Below are 24,604 nucleotides of genomic sequence, written 5' to 3' on the forward strand. Positions count from 1 at the left end.
AGAGATGTGCTAAGATTAAAGGTGTGTGCTGTCGTGCCCGGTCCCAAACCCCTTTTATGTTTATAGCTGCCCACTCGCCTTTCCTCTTGCATAAAGAAATCCTCACTGATACTGTTCACCTAGTGATTATCCATCTCATGTCCACAACTCCAGGGTTCTGGTGTGTTCACAGGTGTGCACATTCAGGACTGAACTTTCGTCTCACAAACACTGAGCCCAACAGCTACCACTGCCCTAGCCCAAACCACTGCTTACCTACTTCATCTCTGGCAGGAGAGTGTTGTGTGTGGACTCCTGGGACAGGCATCTCGCCCGTGTATTAGTTTGTTCCTCTTAACACAGATTAATATCATATAGCCAGATTACATTTTATTAACACACTCACCTACTGTTAGGACATTTGGGCTCTTTCTACCTTTTGGCTACAATAAAAAATGAAAATATTGGCGTTTGGAGGCTAGAGAGATGGGTCAGTGGTTAAGAGTACTGTCTGCTTTTCCAAAGGACCCGGGTTCAATTCCCAGCACCGATATGGCAGCTCACAACTGTCTACGCCCCCAATTCCAAGGAATCTGACAACTTCACACTAATGCACATAAAATAAAATATTAAAAAAAAAGAAAATATTGGTGTTTGTGTGCCAATTTTTGTGTGATGTTTTCTTCCTCTTGGATACACACCCAGGATGGGAAAGACTGATTTTGAGAACCTGTCAGACCCATTCTCAAAGAGGCTGAATTTCATATTCCCACTGGTGTGGGAGAGTTGTGCCTCTCCACTCCCTTCCCAATGTCCACTGAACTCTAACCATGCCGACTCACGGTGAAGTGTTTCATAGTTTTCCCTTCATTTCTCCTTCCTCACTGGCTCATCACCCATTCATTACCTATTTTCTTTGGAAATGTATTTATTCAGGTCTTTTGCCAATTTTGTTGTTAACCAGCTCTGTAGGAACTTTTCTTGAGGCAGGGTAAGCAGGCTGGCCTCCCGTATACTAGGATCAAAGGTGTGTGCCACCACGTTTTTGTTTTTAAATTATGTATTGTGTGTGTGCAGATCTTCATGGCCTGTTCTGAGATTCTTTTTGAGATTTGTACAATGTCTATAGGTAAATATTAGTATAGTAAATGTACACAAAAGTCCTATTGCAAGAAATACAAGGCACCCCAAATCTAGGAAGTACATGATTTTATTTATAAAATTCAGCATAGTGTTTGAACTTGTCCATGCCCATTTAAACAGTACCAAGCCACAGATCGCAATTTGAACATATGTTTGAAACTGTTTCCAGGTGAAAGTATTAGTAAACACTCGAGCACGCGGCCCCAGGTGCTGACAGCGAGCACTGCAGAAAACTACACAGAGGGTGCGGTGCGCTCATCCTTCTACCTTCATCCCGCTGTCTTCTCAAGGAGCCTTTATCCGAGAAATGATTTCATTTACAAAACTATTATTCTTTGCGACCACCTCGGCTTTCAGTTGTTTCAGCTTCACTGTGATTCTCTCCTCCGACATATTAGCAAAGGGCACTTGCTTTACCTTGGACAGGAACTCCAGAATGATCTTCTCACCTTGCTAAAAAACACATGTCCTATGGTCATTACAGTAGCCCCTTAAAGCCATTTCAGTCAATAACAAACTTCTCTTCTTACCCGTGGGTGGGGTGGGGTGGCATATATCCACGGATGCTCTTAGAGGCCAGGAGACAGGGTTGGATCCCTGAAGCTGGATTTACAGGTGGTCATGACCCACCTGATATGGGTGCTGAAAACCAAACTTGAGGCCTCTGAAAAAGCAGCAAGTGCTCTTCCTGCTGTGTCATCCATCTCTCCAGCCTGAGCAAGGAACTCTTTAACTTTCATCTAAACACACCACTAGAGGTTTAAGAAGCATTTTTATCCTAAGTGTACAGCAACTGCTAGAATCACAAAGCCCTGGTTGCTATGAATTTCTCCAGAGCAGGTCTGGAACAAGTAGAAGACATTTATACTTTCTTTTCGAAATTTGGTAGCTTTTAAGTCCATTTGCTTTAACTGGCACGGAATTTAATCTCAGGAACAAGAACTTAAGGTTTATAAGGCAGACTTTAAGGCATATACCCTGAAATTCTTTTACATGTACACAGATGAATGCCATGTGTGCACACAGGATGTTTATTTACTGCTCAGTGCTATGCCAAATAACATGGGCTACTACCTTTTGGGACAATTTCTTCATTCAACTTCCTCATCTACAAAATGAGGATATTAATATTAGCAACTTCACACATTTGTTGTGAGGACTCAAAGACTTTACAGCAGGTCTGAAGCAAATACTATATAATTCATTATAGCATGTGAAGCAGAACTATATGGCCTGTGTTCATACACGAGTACTACCTGTTCTCATACAAGCAACCAGGGAGGACCTAACAGGGAAGAAGTAGATATTCAACTAGTAAAAAGAGATACTTCTCCATTAAAAGCATATATAATGAGCTGGCAAGATGGCGGCTCGGCATGCGAAAGGTAGCCTGGCCACCTGAATTAGAGCGCTGAGACTACACAGTAGCAGAGAACTGACCCCTGAACGCTGTCCTCTGACTCCACATGTGCACCATTGTGAGCAGACACGCATAAACTCTCTCACTCTCTCTCTCCCCAAACCCCCTTTCCCTCCCTGCCCCTACCTCCCTTCATTCAGGGATATTCAAACTCCAGCACTGTCAAAAGATAAAAATGGACTATCTAAAAAAAACAAAGACCAAAAGCCTATACTAACAGCAGTAAGAATGTGTTGTCTCCTTTAGCTTTAAAACTTTTCAAAACATGTCTTCTTATATCAAAAGTAGGTTTCAGTTTTCTTGGAAACCAGGAATTACATAAAACAGCCTGCCTAATCCCGATCATCAGGATCTGTGAGTTTGATATATTAAAGGGAAGTGCAGATACAAAATCATTCCTTGCTCAGGATGGCAGCCTTCCATATCTAAAATTATGAGCAAGTTATGATATATTTTTCCTTTTTGTATAGCAACTATCTGTCCTTACAGGGGAGGAAAAAGCCCACTGGGTAAGAGCTAAAAATATGCCAAGTAAAAGTCTGTCACAATGTGCGCCACTGTAATGCTGCCAGGAGCAGTCGGCAAGTGAAGGTTCTTTATTACTGAGGGAGCCTGTGGTTGTTAAAAAGAAACAAGTTAGACATATGCTACGGCACTGTGTGAACATCTAACCTGACCCGTTAACTCAGAGAAGGTGCAAATAGCATCCCCTTCTGGTGATGAACACTGCCCACAAACAGCTCCTTAATAGGCCAAGGACATCCATTTCTCTTACTTGCAAAAATACATTCTAAACAAAATGGAGGGTAGTAATTTTGCTGTTGTTGTTTTACTTATTCAACTGAACTGGACATCTACAGCTTTGAAAATTAAATCTGGATTAACATTTATTTAATTACTTATTCTTCTACTATCAAATCTAGTACTTTTAAATGACATTTGGGGGAGGGCAGTGTGGTTGTGACAGGACCCAGAGGCCCAGACTCCTGCATGCCCAGCAGGTGCTCTATTGTGGCACTGTACTCCAGCTCCAATCCTTCCATCACACAAAGGATGCTGCAGGAAACCAGAGGGCGGGAGGAAACGAGAAACTGATTACTGATTAGCTGGGCCAGGTATGGTGGTTCGCATGTCTAATCCCAGCACTCTGGAGGCAGGGGCAGGTGGATTTCTATCCACAAGCTCAGGGTCATCCTGGTCTAAACAGTGCGTTCCAGACCAGCCAGCACTATAGTGGTGAGACCCTATCTCAAAAAATAAACTCAATAAAAAATAACAACAAACAAGCCAGGGATAGATTTTTGGTTATGCTAAGAAATATGAGTTAGTAACAATGACCAAAAAGTACATACTGAAATCCTTACAGGGGGAAGGGTAACTCATCTTGGTCACCTGACAAGCAATGACACAGAGTCAGCAACTAAAACCCTGCTGACCAACCTCTCTTTCCAGGCAGCATCTCTTTGCAGCTGGCTCTGCTTCACCAGGTCCCCAAGAGGTCCCAACGTTCTGAAACTCCTCGAGCTCCAGAGCTTTTTGCTTGGCGCATTCTATTACATGCCTAGGAAAATTAGCAAGCTCAGCCACATGGATCCCAAAACTCTGATCACAAACACCTACAGGAAACAGGGGTGGAGTGGGAGGAGGGAAGAAACAGCATTTACGTAAACAGAATGTCCTTTTTAGTGCCTCACTAGAACACGCAATTTTATATTATTTCAAATACATTAGCCAAAGCTCCTCAGATAAAAGCTTTCAATGGGTCGCCAATGATATGACTCACATCCTCATTCTCATTCTGTCGTATTTGCAAACAAATGGGGACCAGAATAACAAGTGACCCCAGGCCTGTGCAGCTGCATGCAAGTGCCAGTGGTACTATCAGAGAGCTGCTGCACTCAACTGTCCCAATCACTTAAAGCAAGTCAGTACTTGCTTATCTCATACGTTGTACATAAAGTTGGACACTGCTCAGTTAGAAATAAACAAAAGTAAACCATGGATATACCCACAGTGAGGGGTACGCTTGCTCTGCATTTCTATCTGCGCCATACTTACCTTGCCTGTAACAATTCTTAAACCACTTCTGCAGTACACAACACACAAGTAACAACCTAAAAGCAGAGCCACACTTCCATGCTAAATGCCAGCTCTACTACAAACATTGTCTTCTCCAACAAATACCAATAATGCAAACAGCAACTCAAAATAATCCCCACTGAGGCAAAAATAACACAGACTATGTGGACAAGAATGAAAAAACCAGAAACATAGCTGGGCATGGTGGCACATGCCTGTAATCCCAGCCCTCTGGAAGGCAGAGGTCGGCAGATCTCTGTCAGTTGGAGGCAGCCTGGTCTACAAAGTGAGTCCAGGATAGGCAAGGCTACCCAGAGAAACTCTGTCTAGAAAAAAACAAAACAAAAAAAAACAGAAACATTTTCATGGAAAATCAAGACAGACATGTAAAAAACTTTATTCTGATGACTGATAAAAAGTTATCCAGTATGACACAAAAACCTCCTAATGCACCATGGAGTCAGTGATATGAGTGGGTGCCACACCAGCAAATAGCAAATGGACAACTCCAGAGCTGCCGCTAACAGTGTCACAGCATCCGCGCTCACCAGGTTTAAAAGGACATGTTTTTAGAACACGAAGAGCCAGACAGATGGCTCCATGGTTAAAAGCGTAGACAGCCCTTCAAGAGGACGAGGTCCATCTCAGCACTCAAGTGATTTACAACCTCCTCCAACTGCAGCTTGAGGAGATTCAACAACCCGTGCTATACGCTCCAACCCACACACAGGCATACATAAACTAGTTAAAGCAAACTAGATCCTTAGAAGAAATTATGTCAATATGATCTCTCTCCGCCACACACAAACTTAATCAACTTCTCTCCCCCTTTATCATTCCGATGCAGTAACACAAGTAACGTATTCTGTTCTTGTCTCCAGACTAAAAAGTAAACAATAAACAATGTTTATTGTTCTTAAACAATAACAATGATTAATCACAATGGAAAATAAATAATGCAACTGATGCTACTTCAAATACTAAACTCCCACTTAGCATTTGAGTAGACCTACCTTTTTTCACTTGGTAAAGCATAGTCAAGGATTCTTCAGTAGTTAGTGCTGTGACATGTAGATTATTAACAGTTGGTATCTGACTGGCCAAAGCAGTAAGTTCATGAAAATGTGTGGCAAACATGCAAAAGGCACCAATCTTTGTTGCGATGTAATCTGATATAGCCCATGCTAACCCGAATCCGTCGTAAGTAGAGGTTCCTCTTCCCAGCTCATCAATGATTATTAAGGAATCTTTGGTTGCTGACCTGAAATGCACAATCATATATGACATAAAATGTAGTCCGGAAGGCATCACGGAAAAGGGGACAGAAAAACCACAAGAGCCAGTAGTGCTGGATATCTGCAACACAGCACTTTTTGGAGAGCACAACTAACTCGCATTACTGAGTTTGACAGTCTTTCATGTGTCCTCCCTTTCCCTCCCATTCCTGCCCTCCTTCCCTGCCCTCCCCCACTTTTTGAGATACATCTGTCTTTGTAGTCCTAGCTATTCTAGAGTTCATTACATAAACCAGGGTGGCCTCGAACTTACAGATATACACCTGCTCTGCCTCCCAAGTGCTGGGATTAAAGGCCTGAGTCACCACTCTCCAAGCTTCTTTTCCATCAATTGCCACCTCATTTTAAAAGGTATAGGTATGGATTTACTAATCAATTATTAATGCAATTATCCGTGTTAAACTGCAACAACACTAAGGCTTTCAGCACTCAAAACAGCAGTAGGGGGTTAGAGAGAAGCACTGGCAGCTCTTTCAGAGGACCCAAGTTCAGTTCCCAGCACCCACATAAAGGCTCCAACCGTCTGTAACTCCAAGATCTGACACCTTCACACAGGCAAAACACCAATGCATATAAGGGTAAAACACCAATGCATATAAGATAAAAGAAGGAACCATCAGGGAAGTGCTATCTTTGCCGCGAGCTTTAAAGTCGAGGAAGGACCTGCGTAAAGGACAAGGACTGTCCCAGGTGGCAGGAACAGTGCAAGCAAGAGCAGAGGCAGCTACTACAAACATTAAGAACTTTATTTTTTAATATTATTTTATGTATGCACCCGTGTGTGCTTCAGTGCACATGTGCACCACGGGCACACAGAACATGCGATGGTCAGCGACATCAGATCTACAACTATGCCTCTGCAACGAGAGTTACAAACAGCTGTGAGCCACCATGTGGGTACTGGAAACCAGACACGGGTCCTCTGCAAGAGCAGTAAGTGCTTGGAACTGTTGAACCATCTCCCCAGTCCAAGAACTTTTTCAAAAGGTAACAAGCTGCTTCCCCCATTCTGCCCGTGTTGTACGAAAAGAGAGAAGGTTCGCACTCCCTTTGATAAGGATGGAAGAACAACACCCATATGGTCAAACAGCAAGGCCAAGTTCTTTCCACCTGACACTGCAGAGGAGCTGAGCTAACAGGTGCCCCAGCCCCAATCACCCTTTTCAAGACAACAGAACGTACATCCAGTTCACAGGCAAACGATCACAAACTAAGAATGCCTGTGGTATATTACAGATGAATCTGCAAATGCATTGCATCCAGGGGCTCAGACACACATACCTAAGGATAGACGCAGTCTCCAGCATCTCAGCCATGAATGTGGACACGCCTTTCAGCTGACTGTCACCAGCCCCAACTCGAGCCAAGATGCAATCCACAATGGACACTTCTGCTGACTCACAAGGCACAAAACACCCAATTTGGGCCATGAGAACAATCACCCCAGTTTGACGAATATATGTTGATTTACCTCCCATATTGGGACCTATAAATGAATTATATAAAAAATCAAAATCACTGATTTTTTACTGCTAACAATTAAGCTACTAGTAGTCCAAAACCGTAACTGAAGATTACTTAAGTTACAATGATATGCAAACCAGACACCCCCCCCACAAAGCCATCAAAAAACCACAAAGTCACTGTCCACAAAGCCCCCACATATAATGAATGCTCTTAGCATTTCTTCAGACAAACCTACACAGAGTGCCTTACAAGGAGAGGCGGATCATCAAGCATAACTCGGAGCTACATACGTTCCCCCTGGCTCACAGATACTTACAGGCTAATTTAATGACACCAAGAATAGACCCAACTGATTACTCAGTATTATTATTCTTCATTGATAAAATGGCTAGTTACAAATAATCCGTCTGGGCGAACTCTAGTCACTTAAAACTTCATGCTACACAACCCTTCTTTTGGCAGATGTACAATTTGCTCACTTGAGGTAGGTTAAATAAACAACTTAAATGCCCACTGCGTCTATCCTTAGGTGTGGGTGTCTGAGCCCCTGGATGCAATGCATTTGCAGATTCATCTGTAATATACCACAGGCATTCTTAGTTTGTGATCGTTTGCCTGTGAACTGGATGTACTTTCTATTGTCTTAAAAAGGGTGATTGGGGCTGGGGCACCTGTTAGCTCAGCTCCTCTGCAGTGTCACCTAGGGAAATAATAGAGTGCAATCATAATTCCCCAAGTTTGTCCGTATAACTCTTACTTCCTTATTGTTTTCTGGACTCTAGATCTGGTTACGGACTCTCAGGGCAGCTCAGCTACCTTTTAAAGCTCAAGTTTTTCCTGAAGACAATTCCTACCCATTCTTGGAAGGACTGGGTCTGGTGAGCTTTGCGGGTAAAACAGACCTTTTATATCGCTACAATATTAGCTCCTAAACTTTAACCACCTCAAGAGTCTTCCTTCTAATCAGGATCTGAGAGAATTGCCAACCAGAGCAATATTCTTTCCCTAACACAAGAAACAGATACTTTCTCTATCAATTTATAACATACTTCTATCATGAAAAAAAAAAAGTGTTAAGCCTTCAAAAAGACCAAAAAGTAGGGTTTTTTTGGTTTGTGCCTTTTACTCCTCAACTACTTATTTATTTATGTGTTTGTTTGTTTTTACCAGTGATGATGTGAAACATCTGTTTATCTTTTTCAAAGTGCACATCATTTGGAATAAATGCAACTTCATCTTGAACTTCAACACAAGCATGCCTGGAGGCTTTCAGTATGATTCTTCCTTCTCCTTTCTTCAAGATGACCGGGCGGACGTAAGGGATGGGTGCTGCATTTGACACATGAGCAAAGCTGACAACAGCATCTAACTGAGCTAGCACATCATTGAGCGTCTGCATTGGCTCTACATAGCCTGTGAAAACAAGGAACAACCATAAGATCATCAGCTAACAAAGATACACCTTATAATAAAAATTTAGCCCAAGACCATTTAAAAAATGAACAAGTTTGCTATAACTGAAACTCAACATGGTGTTAAGTGTTTTGCTATATTCACATGCTTCACAAATAGAGCACAAGGTCTTCCTTATGAAATCCCAATACCTATCACAAAAATGCACTTTCCCCTAAATATTGGGAAAATTAGGATAGCATGATGGCACTGTTAAGATCACCACAAGAGCACAGTGGTGGTGCAGGCCTTTAATCCCAGCAGAGGCAGGCAGTTCTAAGTTCGAGGCCAGGAGCGTCTACAGAGTGAGTTCCAGAACAGCCAGTGCCACACAAAGAAACCCTGTCTCAAAACAAACAAAACAAAACAAAACACCATTAAGAAATGTGCAAGCACAGACTGTAAAATGTAGTCGTTTCATTTTGTCCAATCAGTACATGCATGATTTCAGCATGATATGAGTCCTAACAGCCACCTAGCACACATTTTAAGATTCTACTCCAGCACGGCATCAGAAGTAAAAGCTATCACACAGAACTGTCTGATACAGGCTAGACAAAATGTGTGAAGACAACAGCAGTCAGCTTCAGAACAGATCCTAAGTCCTGATGGGCAGTGACACAGCAGGCTCAGACTGTATCAGACCAATGTCTGTTAAGTCAGACACTTCTGGATAGCCCGGAAGTTTAACTTTAATGGACAGAGTGACTGACACACCAGGCTCAGATCCTGTCATACGGATGTCAGTTAAGTCAGATGCTTCCGGACAGTCCAGGAAGTTTAATGTTAAGAATACATAAGATTTTGTGTTTAAATGGCTGGAAATTTGACTTGAAAAAATTTTGCTTTTTTAGATAGGGTCTCACTTTGTAGGCAAGGCTGGCTGGCCTTGACCTGAAGAGATCTGCTTGCTTCTGCCTGCTGAGTGATGAGATGAAGGTGTGTAACAGCATGCCCAAACCACTCATTTTTCTCCTCGTGTTCTACTTGAAAACAATGCTCTGGTGACAATTAACTTATAAAATGCCATATGAAACAATCATCTCATATTAGGAAACTAGCCTTTTCTTTTTTTAACCTAACAGACATCCACCTGCCTCCACCTCCATAATGCTGGGATCAAAGGCGTTCGCCACCATGACTGGCGTTAGATAAGCTCTTCATGGCCCTATAATCCCATTCTTTATTACTCTCACACTCGTTAAGATGTCAACCACACCAGGGCTGGAGAATGGCCTAGTGGTTAAGAGTACTGGCTACCCTGCAAAAGGCCTGAGTTCAGTCACCCACACAGGATGGCTCACAACTGCCCACAACTCCAGGCCCAGCTACTCCAATGCCCTCTTCTGGGCCCCATGGTCACTTGCAGTATGTGGGACACACATGTTCCACTGCACGCACGTGGACAGTGAGGTCTTTCCTTCCACCACGTGAAGCCTGGGGATCACACCCAGATCACACAGCAAAGTACCTTTAACAACCAAGCCATTTTACAAGTCCTATAATGTTTGGGTTTTTTTTAAAGCATATTTTTTTCAACTTTGAGGCTAGCTTGGTCCAAAATCTGAGCCCATGGAGAAGGACAGGAAAGAGAAAGAAAGGAAAATCTAAAAACGTTCCACTACATTTTAAAAGAAATTAGCATAAATTCAAGTTGATTCCAAATATAAAACTCCCAATTCAAAGGTTAAAACCTATACTCTTCACTAGCCAGGTGATGAATAGCTTTTGTTTGTTTGTTTGTTTGTTTATTTATTTATTTTTGAGGAAGACTCAGAGTTGAAATAAACAGTATTTATATTTATAGGGATCTTTAAAATGCAAGTTAGATGCAAGAACACAAATCAACTAAATCATTGTGCTTCAGTTACCTGATAGCAGCAAGCAAAAATGTGATCTTCATAAATCATCCCATTCATCTCTGTACCACTACATAGAATATATTAAAATAAAACCTTAAGTTTTGTGTTTCTTCTGATTTATTATGAACATTCATATAGGTAAAATAATTTACAGAATTCATCAGAAGCTAGGCACAGTGGTGCACGATTTGATCCCAGCACCCAGGAGGCAGAAATAGGCTGAACTTTGTGAGTGTGAGACCAATCTAGTCCACAAAGTGAATTCCAGGACAGTCAGGACTGTTACACAGAGAAACCTTGTCTCAAAAAAAAAAAAAACAAAAAGAAAGAAAAATAAATTCATCATGCCTCAATAATTCAGCTCACAACCATCAGAAAAAGAACATCTTCCTGCTTCTTCATGCTGCCATATGTGTTCTGGAATATGATGGTGGTGTCACAGCATCCCATTTCCACCAGCCATGTCCTCTACAGCTATTCTCAACCACGCCTCTGAGCCTGCAATCAGTGGCTGGGCCTTTGACTTGGTTGTTTTTTCAGTGTGAGTCTCCCTCAATCTAGAACAGAGCCTGTCCTTCTTATGCTTCATGAAAGGAACATTTGTAAAGAGGCCACACATGAAAAGGACTGTCTCACAATCCAGATCTACCTAATGCTTCTTGTTTACCTAGCACGTTAATGTTTGGGGCTCTTCTTAATCACCTTGGCTCATGTCATCTGTCCCATGGTCACTGCTGTTAGCGCTCATCTGGAGTTTTCTGTAAAGTTCATGTGTAAACCTTCGGTCTAACATACCACTATATCCACCCATTGTATAGCAAGTAATACTTACAACCAAGTCATACTGCCCTTTAAATACAACACTAAAAATATATATATAAAGGAGCTTACAGAATCATCAACAGCTTGTCTTGCATAATTTCTATTTGCTTTAGTGATATTTATTTCCACACCCTACAGTGTAAACCCACAGATAGTGATTTAAAACAATTACCATAAAGTGGATAACAACTTCTATCTCAGCACTTAAGAGGCTAAGGCAAGGGAAATTACAGACTAGCCACAAAAGCACAGAAAGATCCTGCCTTTAAATGAAAAAACAGAGGCAGCTGCCAGGCAGGGAGGCATATGCCTGTAATCCCAACACTCAGGGAAGCAGAGACAGGAGGAGCCTGGTCTGAGTCCAGGACAGCCAAGATTACACAGAGAAATGGGGGGAAGGGGAAGCCAAAAAAAAAAAAAGAGAGAGAGAGAGAGAACAAAAGCTTTTCTATTAAGAAAAACAAAACAAAACAAAAAACCAGGAGATATTCAAAGCATTTGATGTGCTGTTAAAACTTACCTGAGGAAATATTGACAATTTCTTTAACGATGGCATCCTGGGCCTCCTCATATTCACCTTTGTTTTTAGTATATTCTTCATTTAAAGAAGACAGTTCACTGCAAATCAAAACATGACATTACTGACGGTATTAAAATGTCTCCCAGAAGTAATGTGCATTACACAAAATATTTCCAGATTTGTCTTACGAAGCATCTGAAGAATGAAAATTAGAAATGGAAATACAAGTAGAAAAATGGACAACAAAGCTGAGTGTTGTGATGCTTGCCTTTAATCCCAGTGCAAGGAAAGCAGAGGCAGGTGGATTTCTATGAGTGCAAGGCCAGCCTGGTCTACAAAGTCCAGGACAGCCAAGACTAGACCGAAAAACCCAACTTGGAAAAAAACAAAACAAAACAAAAAAACAAGAGGAAAAGGAGAGGAGGAGGAGGGAGAGGGAAAGGGAGAGAGACAGAGAGAATGAGAATTACAGGTTAAAATAAAAACTGCTGAAAAAATGGCTCAGCAGAAAAAGGGCCCACCATAGTCTGCTGGCGAGTTTAACCCAGGGCCCACGTGGCAGAAGAAAGCGAGTCATCCTCTGGCCTGTACATGTATACTGCTTATGTGTCCCCTGCTCCACTCCACTTACACAAATAAAATGTAGAAGTTTTTTAAAGAGAAAAGGAATTAAGGGCAAAAAGATGGGACACAGGAAGTAGAAGGAATTAGCTGACAAAGGCAACAATTGGGTACTTAGCCAAGGACATAACAGCAGCAAACGAGACTACTAAGGAATATTCAGATGGGAAGGCTTACAGAGAAGATGTGAACATGTCAAAAGGCAGACTGCTGCCGGGAGAGTCGAGCTACAGCAGACGTGGGCTGCTGCCAGATCACACAGGCTACAAGCCCAAGCTTTTAATCTGAATAATGAATGCTCATTAAGCCTTTTAAGAAGAGAAATGATACGGTCAATCCAAGTCGGACACATAGCAAGCCTTCCACCCTGAAGGGTAAATGGATTTTCAAAACTTTAACACCTTGTGGGGAGTTAGACTAATCTCTTCTTTATCTAAGTAATCCACAGGTTCTGTCTTTATGTAACCTAAGTGGTATTTTATTGAAACAGGAGTGATACAATGTATTAGAAAAAAACAACACAATAAGGTATACTAAGACCTAAGCTTTAGCATATACCAGTATTACTAGCACTTAAGTAGGTAATGAGGTTTGTCATAGCTATGAGGGGGAAAAATAAATATACCTGTCCTATTTCTTCCAGAAAGTTGCTATGAAGAACCATTTACACTATTTTCATACGTGGTGTCTAAAATAATATCAGCATAAAATAACACTACAAGTAAGTTAATATGGGGCTGGAGAGATGGCTCAGTGGTTAAGAGCACTGGCTGCTCTTGAAGACCCAGGTTCAGTTCCTAGCATCCATATGGTAACCCACAACTGTCAAACACTCCAGTTCCAGTGACTCTGACCTGCTCTTGTGGCTTTCAAGGGCACAGTGTGCACATACATACATACATACATACAAACATACATACAGCAGACAAAACAGCCATACACTCAAAAGAAGTCAATAGACAAGAGTAGATAGATCCTGTATGTGTTTCTGTACTGGAATACTAGAGCACGACAGCAAGGCAGGCCACAGGACCTACAACAGCAGAGAAAGAGAAGGAGAAAGCTCTTTCTATGGGACTTTCGGAAATAACCTTTCCTACCTATGAATATTCCTGTCCAAAACTGAGATCAGTTAAAGACCAAAAAAAAAAAACAAAAAGCAGTTTTCAGTTGCAAACACAAAGCAGCTGTACTAGAGTGAACAGCCTCAGCAGGGCTGTCAGGGGTCTCCTAAGCTAATTTATGTATACATTTAATTGAAATCACAGGGGGTTTTGTTTTTGTTTTGTTTTTCCTTTCCACTTGATAAATGATACCAAAAGTTTCCCAGAAAAATAGAGATGAGGAGTTGGAGAGATAACTCAGCATTAAGAACACTGGCTGTTCTTCCAGGACCAGAGTTCAATTCCCAGCATCTACATCAGGCAGCTCATGACACCCATAACTCCAGTTCCAAGAGACCGAAGGCCTCGCATCTCTTCAAACACCTGCAGTCTTAGGTACATACTCATTTGTAGACACACATACCTAAACACAGTGTAAAGTAATAGAAATAAATCTTTTTAGAGAAAAATAAGTAAAGCAGAAGACAAGTGGGAACTAGCTCTAATGGACATAGATACATTAATTAATTCAATATATTTTGTGTTTTTTAAGAGATGATGAGACGGTTGGGAGACTAGTCTCTGAAGAAGCCAGGGCTGTCCTTGAAGTCACTGCAATCCTCTGGCCTCTTTAGAGCTGGGACCACAGGCACAAGCTAACAGTGCTGAAACACTAGCTTCTTGGAAGAAAGCAAAGCTTGACCCTTAATAAATGCTTTTAAAAAAACAGTGAACAAAGAAAAAGTAAAAACTCGTCCAAGGCACTGATTTTACCAGAGGAGCCATCAACTACCAAAAAGCTTAAGAGCATAACAGGCTCTCGGACCTGTTGGTAAATTTCACGCCATTCTTCTGGATATCTACTGTGCTGAAATTCTTATTGTTCCGAAGAACTCTCTCCTCCTTGCAGGTTACACGAAAGTAATACCCAAACTGTGCATTGGAGTCCAATTTAATCTGTTTGCCAGGGTCCAATCCTTTATAATTAGAAAGAAAAAAAAAATCAGGTCATAAATAGACACAGCCACTTTTCAGTGTAAACGGTCAAAATCACATCTGAATAGCACAACGTGCTTACTGCAAGACAACATACTGGAAATTATTCTCACTAAAAAAAAAGGTTCAAATTTCATTTCATTGGAAAACAAAATATACCTATTGAATCCTTAACCTCTGTTATAAATGCTGGCCGCCAGCATGCTGGAGAAAGTTGCTTTTTATGGGGTACACACCCAAGGAGGCAGAGCGCCAGCAGTCAGCAGCGCCAGCAGTCAGCAGCACACAGCTTTCAGGTGTTGGAGGTCTCTGAGAAAGGGTATGGCAAGGCCCACGCTTAAGGAGTTTTCAGAAAGTTTCTATTACTTATTTTTTCTTAACATTTATTTATTTGTGCGTGGGCAGGTGTGGAATTGTGTCTTGGCTTATATATAGAGGTCAGAGGACAAATTATGAGAGTCAGTTCTCTCCACGACGCGGGTCTAAGTTCAGCAGTTGGGCTGCTTGGTGCTGTTTTTGCCTGCTAAGCCACCACCCCAGGCTAGGCTTCTCTTTTTAAGCAAAGAATATTTGAAAATTAGGGAATAAATAAAAGCAACCAAATGCAATTTCTAAACAAAAATTTGACTCTGACAATTAGACTCTAGAAAAACTAGGATATATTCTTATTACGCACAGAAATTTCCACAGAGGAAACAGTGATTTACTAGCTAAACTTTATGTGCCTAAGATTTGTAAAATTTTCTATCATGGCCTCTGCTCATAATTTTACTCAAAGTAATTATTAGACCACACTAAAAAACAAAAATACTATATGCAAATCTGTTGGCTGAAGAACAGCAACTAAATTTATTAACAACTACAAACAGACTGCATTTGCAAAGAAAGGGCAGCAGAGAGCCATGCATTAATAAAAACAAGATTTTAGTAACAAAACCTCAAAAATTTCAAAGGGAATCCAACAGTTACCGTCTGCCATCAGCAATGATTAGCCTCAGACCAAAGCAAGCGCCCTCATGGAGGCGAAGAGGAAAGGGATTCCGGTGGCGCTGTGAAAAGGATGACTCAAGCCTCCATAATCCTCCCTTACCAAGACTCCGGGCCGCACTTGTTAAGGTAGACTGCATCTTCTTTTCCAGCCCATCCATTACTTCTCTTAGTTCACTCAGGTTAGGATCGAAGGAAGATTTTACAAGGAACTCATGGTTTTCCACCTACAGAGCAAGGAACAGACAATTATACAAATGGCTGAGGATAGAATTTACAAAGCATGTCATTTCTTCCACCTACGTAAATCAGCTATTGGTGGCATGACTGACCCTCCCTAACTTATCAGCCAACTCTAAGAACCTTCTACTTATTAACAGATTTTAATAGTAGCTTAAGGGTTCTGGATACATAGGAATTACTCCCATGAAGTAAAGTACTCATATGATCCAAAGTCCATGACGCACATCTCCAATCCTAACCGTATTTGCATTTTCCTTAAGCATTACTAAAGAATGTTCAATATTCAAAACCATCACCACACTGTGGCTTTTCCCAAACCAAAGATCCATCTGAAGAATCTCTAATAATAGCTCCAACACAGCACAGCACCACTCCCAATGCCCTAAAACAACGGCTCTTAAAAATCTATCCAGTTAGTGTACCACGGCAGCTCATGGGTGAAAGAACTTGTAACTGGCAAGCCTGGTGACCTGAGTTCCATCCCTGGAACCCACGTGTTACAAGGTGAAAAACGACTCATAAAAGTTGTCCTCTGATCTCCACAGGTGAGCCAGGGTACCCATGCACCACACCCCACAAACACACACGCAAAAACTGTGTGCCAGGTGTGGAGGCACTTGTCATTAATCCTGACACTCAGGAGGCAGAGGCAGGAGGATCTCTCTGTGAACTCCAAGTCAGCTCCAGGCCAGCCAGGGTTACATAGTGAAAACAATAAAATAAATGAACTGGAAAACATTCTTCAGACTGAGATGCAGCAGAGGCAGTAGAAGGATGATTCAGTAGGTGAGAGCACTTTCTGAGGCCAAATCCCGGTAAACGCATGAAAAGCCAGGCACGCTGCGTTCACCTATAACTCCAGAACCGCACAGGGGCAGGTGGATCCCTAAAGCCCACACATACATACCACGCTCCCACATGCAAAACCGATCAGTAACTACAATCCAGCTGGGCACGGCAGTAAGCGCCTGTAATTGCAACACTTGGGAAGAAGAGGCAGGAAGAGCAGAGTTCCAGGTCATCGTGGGCCATGTGTCGAGCCGGAGGGCAGTCTGGCTACATGAGACCCTGTCTCAAAACTCCTAAAGTTCATCAATTTTCCATGATTTCCCCCCCAAGACATAATTTTTCTGTGTAGCCCTGGCTGTCCTGGAACTTGCTTTTTAGACGAGTCTGGCCTTGAACTCATGGCGATCTCCCTGCCTCTGCCCAAGTGCTGGGATTAAAGGTGTGCATACTATCACTGGCTCAAAATTTCATGATTAAAAAACACATTTTAGTGGGGAGTGAATGCTGGGATCGAACCCAGCTGTGGCACTCTTAAGTGCTCTGGGTTTGTAAACTGCTCCCACATGACTTTTTTGGAGACAGGGACTCACTGTCTAGCTACAGAGTGGCACTGAACTTGGAGATGTGCTTGTCTCTGCCTCCAGACTACTGGGACTAAAGTTGTGCAACACTATGCCTGACCTTTGTTCCCACGTTATTAACCAACAGAAACTGTGGTGGAAAATGAAAAAAAAAAAAATCTCACTTATAAGAGAAAAGATGGAATTTCAAGTCTTTATTATGTACACCTTTATAAAGAACATTTATTTGAAGACTAAATAGAATTGGTTTCAAGTAAAGTGGCAAACCATGGAAACAAACTTCAATGTTAATAAGTCTTCAAGCCTTCTGACTGTTCTTTTTTTAAAACAAATGACTAAAGTTTAAACAAATAAAATTACAAAGGAACATTTTAAAAAAGTCTATCTGTACCAGGCATTAAAAATTATTAAAGACAATTATACATAAAAGCTTAATATGAGAGTGAGTCAATTTTCTAAAACAAGATGACAAAAACATATTCACTAAATAAGGCTGAGACAAATGCTCCTAATTATTCAGAGCACATCTTCATATTCCTAAAGTGAACTACATAAGGAATAAAAATCAAATTACAGAAAGCTAGCAGAAAATGAATATTTAAAATAAACATATTTCAACCATATAAAATATTAAAAGCTAAAATTTTGAATAGATCTTTTAAAGATGAAAGACATACCAGTTTTACCAAAACCATAAAAATATAAAAGATAATATTTCAGGGCACTTCTTTGTACATAAGGGAAGTATTAAGGTCATTAAATGATCAGACATCAGCACCTACAGTGAGCAGGAGAGGAACTGAGAGGGGAATGCTTTAACACAAAATATGAATATTTAAACAGCCTCAAGCTACTCTACAGCTTTCCCCATGCAGGCAGACACTCCATCACAGCCTTTTCCTACTTCCTGCCCTGACGCTATGAAAAAGAACTGCAGGCACTAGTGAGGCTTCACAGAAAGCACATACTCAAGTCTAGTGACAGTGAGGCTGTGAGACATATTCAAAAGGGGAAGAGCAGTGGCTGGGCGTGGTGGCATGAAACTTTAATTTTAATCTCAGTACTCAGAAGACAAAGGCAGACAGATCTCTGAGTTCTAGGCCAGCATGGTCTACAGAGCAAGTTCCAGGACAGCCAGGGCAACACAGAGAAACCCTGTCTTGAAAAAGAAACAGACAAATAAGCAAGATGAGGGTCAAGGCAAAATGCAATGAGACTCAGTATGCGTTCACTCTCTGACACTGTAACCCGACTCCTGGAAATTCAAACTATGGAAATGATGAAACAGAAGCAAAATAAACACAGAAGTCTAGATAGGTTTCTGTATAGCTATCCTCACAGCACAACTGAAGACACAGTATCTGCAAAACAATCACCGACAGAACGGTGTATGAACAGTCATTTAAGCATAATGAAGACTACCCAGAAATAGGGGTCAAGACAGGACAATTACAGGGGAAAAACCAATGTTGTCAAGGTGGGCAGAAAGTGTGCTTCACGACTGCCTTTTCCAGTGAAGCTACAGACAGGCAAGGCTTCTGGCCAGGCCGAGTTCCTATTCTCAACCGTACCACCTACGAAGGTAATGGACCCCAAATCCTGAGATAACAAAAGACAGTTCGGAAGGCTGCTGGGGGACTGGAGGGGTGGCTGGACAGAGGACCCAAGTTCGGTTCCCATTCCCAGCATCCACATGCAGCTACCACATGGAGGCTCACGGCCACCCAGAAGCACAGTGCTGGGGATGCAATGTCCTCTTCTGCCCCTCTCTGGCTCCTGAGTACACGTGGTGCACAGATACATCGAGGCACACACATGAAAATAAGCATGCAGCAAACAAAATGTGAAAAGAAAGAGCTACTGGGAAGACCTAAGCAAAACAAGAGGAAAAGGAACAAGGTTTTAACTAAAATAAATGCTGCTGAAGGAAACACATGAAATGGGCTCCCTTCAGTAGTCCTCCACATATGATCTGAACTTCAGTCACCTACCTAGCCACTGGAACCTAGAACACTAGACCTAGAACACAGGACCAGCAAGCATGGAGCTCATAGTGGGATGAAAAGCATGAGAAAGGCAAGGTCGGTCTTAGCCAAGCCACTGAAGAACTCCTCAGCACAACAGAGACTTGGCTGAAATCAAATTACCAATTTTGACAGAACAGGAAGGCTTCACAGAACATGCAGATCAAAAGAGGAGGGAATTTCAAAGCAAATAAATATAAAAGATACTAAGAAGTTTTAAATATTTTTAGGTTTTGTATATTTTAATACTTTTATTGCATGCTTTGACTACTAGTATGTCTGTGTACTGTGTGACCTTGGAGGCCAGGGGAATCCATGGGTCCCCTGGGACTGGAGTTAGATAGGTATGAGCTGCCATGCCATGTGGGTGCTGAAAATCAAAGCTGGGTCCTTTACAAGAACATCACGTACTAGTAATCGCTGAGCCAACTCTCCAGCCCAGGGGATTTTTCTAAATAATAATATTTTAAAAGCTCCACTACCCCAGAAGTATTAGATAAAAATATTCTAAGCATTTTTCCAAAGAAATAATCAGTTGGAGAAAATTCTGGTCTAACTTCTGCCAAATGAAGACTCTCCAACATAAAAACAAGGAGGTAATTTCAAAATCTACTTCATGCAGGCATGGTGGCACAAGCCTCTAAATCCAGCATTCTGGGGGCAGATACAGGCAGATCTCTGTGCATCTGAGGCCAGTGTTGTCTGTCTACAATCTACACATAGCCAGTTCCAGGATGGCCAGAGTAAGACCCGGTTTTTGGTGGTGGTTTACTAGTTTTATATCAATTTGACACAAGCTAGAGTTATCTGAAAGAAGGGAACCCCAATTGAGAAAATGTTTCCTTAATATCCAGCTGTAAGTCATTTTCTTAATTAGTGATTGATGGGGGAGGGCCCAGCCTATGGTGAGTGATGCCATCCTTGGGCTGGTGGCCCTGGGTTCTATAAGAAAGCAGGCTGAGGCAGCCATGGAGAGCAAGCCAGTAAGCAGCAATCCTCCATGGCCTTTGCATCAGCGCCTGCCTCCAATTCCTGTTTTATTGAGTTCCTTCCTGGCTTCCTTCATATGCCAAATAAACCCTTCCTCCCCAGGTTGCTTTGGCCATTGTGTTTCATCACAGCAATCATGTCCCCATCACAGCAATCATGACCTTATTGCTGACTGAGACTCAGCCCTTGCATCAGAAGCCCCTGAAGGAGTAAAAGCAGAGCATCCTCTCGCCCAGCCATGGGGGTTGGGCAGCAAGTGCCTCCTATTTATGCTGGCAGCCAAAATGATGCTGGCCACTGGCTTTTATTGCTCTTGCTTCTGTGATCGAAGTGATCTTTACAGAAGATAAAGCATATGACTGAGAACAAAGGTAATCTTTCCTAGCTTCCCTCAGAACCAGGTTCTCAATCAATGCAGGCCACGAGAATACAAAGTCACGTGTACCATTTCCAAAACAAATGACACCCGGCAACTGGCTGGAAGGAAGGTAAGTCAGCTTGCATTCTGCAGATGAAAACAAACCACAACAGGGGTGGAGCTGGCACCAAGGAGCCACGTCCCTTCCACGGGAGCTGCTCACCTGCCCTGCTAGCCTGGTGCTGACACCTAGACTGTCGGGATGCAGACTATAGAATCTCAGTAAGAGACAAACACAATCACTTCCGTTCTTGTTGTTTTCTCCTTTGAGTCACCGGTACTCACTGCTACATTTTGTTTTTATTTTCATTCACTGCTTCGTCTTCATCCTTATAAATAGGAAAAGCCCAGGCTGAGAAGGAATCCTGAAAACATCTCTGGGGCTAGAGCGCACCCTTAATCCCAACACTCAGTAGGCACAGGCAGGCAGCTCTGGGAGCTGGAGGCCAAGCTAGTCAAGGACAGTCAGGAAGAGGCATACAAGTTACACAAAGTTCAGCTAAATAAGAACTTAACATGTACACATATAAAATGCACAAGGAAACAAGCCAGAACTGACATGCACACACATATGCAAGGCTTCAACAGGAAACACATACAACCTCAGACCTACGAGAGGGCTACAGGCAAGTATCATTCCACACACAGCATTTGAGGTTCATTCCCCAGCACCAAACAAACGTTAATTAATTTTAGATATGAAAAAGTAAATATTAAAGATATTTAGGGAAATACTAAAAATACCTACTTAAAGTAGTAGGAAGCTAAAATTGAACTGACTTTATACATACATACATACATGCATGCATGCATACAATCACTGTGGGGGGAAAACTGAGAGACTAAACACATTAATGCTTCCTGAAGAGAGCTGCCCTGACCATGCAGAAAAGCCCAGCATGTGTCCAACTGCAGTCCAGAAATGAGAAAGGAGGAGCTGGCTGTGTCGCTCAGCTTGTCACCTTGACAAAAGAGTCGTTTGAGAAGAGGGAAGATCAATGAGAAAACGCCCCTCAGGACTAGCCGGTAGGCAAGCTATGGGGCCATTTTCAATGATGGCTGAGGTGTAAAGGCCCAGCCTACCGTGGATGGTGCCATCCCAGGACAGGTGGCCCGGGGGCAAATAAGAAAGTAAACTGAGCAACAGAGAAGGAGCCAGGCAGTAAGCAGCACTCCTCAGAGCCTACTGCAATCTGTGAGGTCAAACAAACCCTTTTGGTCGTGGTCTGTATCACAGCAGCAGAAGGCAACAGAAGACAGTTGCTAGTACTCCAGAACTGATCAGAAATAGAAACAGGCTATTAAAAAAAAAAAAAAAAGATGTGGGGGGAACCCTGGGGCTAGCACGCTAGCTCAGTTGATAAAAGTGCTTCCAGGCATAATAATTTGAGCTTGGTTTCTAGCTCTACATGGTAGGAGAAAACTGATTCCTGGGACTGGAGCTGGCTCAGCAGTTAAGAGGGTTATGACTCTGCACCCACCTCAGGTAACTCACATCAACTCCAGTTCTAGGAACCTAAGCCCTCTTCTGCCTCCTCAGATACCTGTGTGCACATGGCACAGGAAATCCACACAATCACACCTAAATTAAGTAAATAAAAATATAAAATAAGATTTTTGCAAATTGCATTCTCTCTCTCTAAATGTAATACAAAGGAAGAAAGAATGAAATAATATTCCTTTGTTATATAGAAACAACATCTGGAACCAAAATCTCCTAATACCCACAAGACAAACAGAGAATAGAATAATCTTATGGCAACTAAGTGAAAGAACTACAAACCTGGAACCATACATCTGAGTATTCTTAAGTAGCAGGAGTGAAAACAGACATTTTCAAGGAAATAAAAAACCTAACTAGCACACTCTAACAAACAGACTTCAAATCTAAACTCAACAATTACAGTGTAGAACAAAATAAACCCAAGAGCTTAAAGGCACAGAGCTAAACATACTGGCCAATAATGAAGGACTGTAATTTGATACCAGGGATTCTAAGGGCCTAGTAATTTTTTCAGAATGAAGGGGCAGGCTTTTACTTTGATGAGTTTAAAAAAAAAATGCTAGGCATGGTGGCACATTCATACACACTGCATACCTAGCCAACCTGGGCTACATAGTAAAATGCAGACCAGGCAATTACATAACGAGACCTTGTCTCAAAAAACAAAACCAGTGGAAAGAGAAACAGAGGAGACAACTTTCAAGCCAATCAGTGTGCCTAGTTGGGTGGGAAAGAGCACAGAGAAAGAAATTTCTTCTCTCCCTCCTTCCATTTTGCTCTACACATCAGTAAGGCAAGCATTCTACCAGTAAGCTACACTCCCAGCCCCAAACTCAAGAACCCCAGTCAACACAGAAGTAACTACAGTCAGGTGCAGCCCTGTAACCGACACACTGTGTGAAGTCAGCCTGAGCTGCACCATGACTGTCGCAGGGGACAATGGGCAAGGAAAAATCAAACCAATTGCTGCAAGTCCAAAGATCTGCGAATACAGTGTGTGTCCGAGGCTAAAATAGTTACTAAAGTGGTGTGGGGAACCAGCCACAGGCACAGCTCAGTGGTAAGGGCTATGTATTACACAAGCCCCCGGGTGCGAAGACTAACACCTCCGAACAAAGCTAGTATTAACTTTAGAAATACAAGCTAGGTGTAAGCACTCTAACCTAAACCCAAAAGACTCGAAAAGGCTGGGAAATTCTTTATCATTTCTTTGGTTTTTCAAGACAGGGTTTCTCTGTGTAGCCTTGGCTGTCCTGGAACTCACTCTGTAGACCCAGGCCGGCCTGGAACTAGCTAAACGAAAATCAGATCCAAGGGAGAATTATCACTAAAGAAGGCATACCTAAAAAATGGTGAAGGGGCTGGACACGGCTTAGAGGTTAGGAGCACTGGCTGTTTTTCCAGAGGACCCGAGTTCAGTTCCCAGTACCCACATGGTACTCATTATTTATACAGCACTCTACCTGCTGTATGCCTGAACACAGGAAGAGGGCACCAAAACTCACTATAGATGGTTACAAGCCACCATGTGGTTGCTGGGAATTAAACTCAGGACCTTTGGAAGAACAGCCAGTGCTCCTAACCTCTGAGCCATCTTTCGGCCCTGGCATTTTCTCAATCAAGGCTCCCTCCTCTCTCATACGCTGCTTCTGACTGGATTTGAGGCCTGATCCACAGGAGGGGATTCCTGCCAGGTACTGCAAACCTGGCCAGAAGACCACATCTAGGAAAGTCACTGGCCGAAGGTGGGGGTGGCCATGGCTCTCATGGCAGGAATAGTTAAGTAATAATAAGATCAAGGCAGTAAACATTCCAGCATGGACGTAAGGCTCACGAGGTTCCCTGCTGGATAAGGCATTCAGGCAATATGGCTACCAGGAAAGGGAAAGTCATTAGTCTTCTGGAGTGTTTCCACTGATAGTCTGCCCATGCTCCCAAGGACACAGCCACACCCACACGCACTCAGCCAAGACTAACTAGATTTAGTGTATTACTGAAAAACGGAAGTTGGGGCTGGATAGAAGGCTGAGCTCTGAGCTCTGGCTTAGCCCTGGCTGCTCTTCCAGAGGACCCAGGTTCAATTCCCAGCACCCATATGGCAGCTCACAATTGTCTGTAACTCCAGTCAAGGGGACCCAACACAGTCACCCAGACATACATGTAGGCAAAACAACAATGCTCGTGAAATGAAAGTAAATTAAAAAAAGAAAAAGACGAAAGGAAGACGCCGTGACAATGGAGATCCAGGGGAAGTAGAAAGATCTAGGTTGGATATGTTCAAGATAAACTGTATACATGTATGAGACTGT

The 24,604-nt window shown here is 42.4% G+C and overlaps 1 protein-coding gene and 1 pseudogene across 1 annotated transcript in view; one reads left to right on the forward strand and one right to left on the reverse strand.

Annotated features, from left to right (window-relative positions):
• Positions 1–1,173: 1,173 nt before the first annotated feature.
• The window catches only part of Msh2 (mutS homolog 2), a 53,057-nt gene continuing 29,626 nt past the window's right edge, over positions 1,174–24,604 (reverse strand). The window contains exons 9-16 of the mRNA XM_021644497.2: positions 15,850–15,973; positions 14,590–14,740; positions 12,040–12,137; positions 8,551–8,796; positions 7,198–7,402; positions 5,635–5,882; positions 3,983–4,158; positions 1,174–1,575 (exon numbers count right to left, since the gene is read on the reverse strand). Of these exons, the coding sequence (XP_021500172.1) occupies positions 1,408–1,575; positions 3,983–4,158; positions 5,635–5,882; positions 7,198–7,402; positions 8,551–8,796; positions 12,040–12,137; positions 14,590–14,740; positions 15,850–15,973 (1,416 nt within the window). The 3' untranslated portion in view covers positions 1,174–1,407. The remainder of the gene's footprint in view (positions 1,576–3,982; positions 4,159–5,634; positions 5,883–7,197; positions 7,403–8,550; positions 8,797–12,039; positions 12,138–14,589; positions 14,741–15,849; positions 15,974–24,604) is intronic.
• On the forward strand, positions 6,932–7,023 carry LOC132652048 (U6atac minor spliceosomal RNA; annotated as a pseudogene).

The sequence above is a fragment of the Meriones unguiculatus genome, chromosome 1 (genome assembly GCF_030254825.1).
Source record: "Meriones unguiculatus strain TT.TT164.6M chromosome 1, Bangor_MerUng_6.1, whole genome shotgun sequence".
NCBI classification, from domain to species: domain Eukaryota; kingdom Metazoa; phylum Chordata; class Mammalia; order Rodentia; family Muridae; genus Meriones; species Meriones unguiculatus.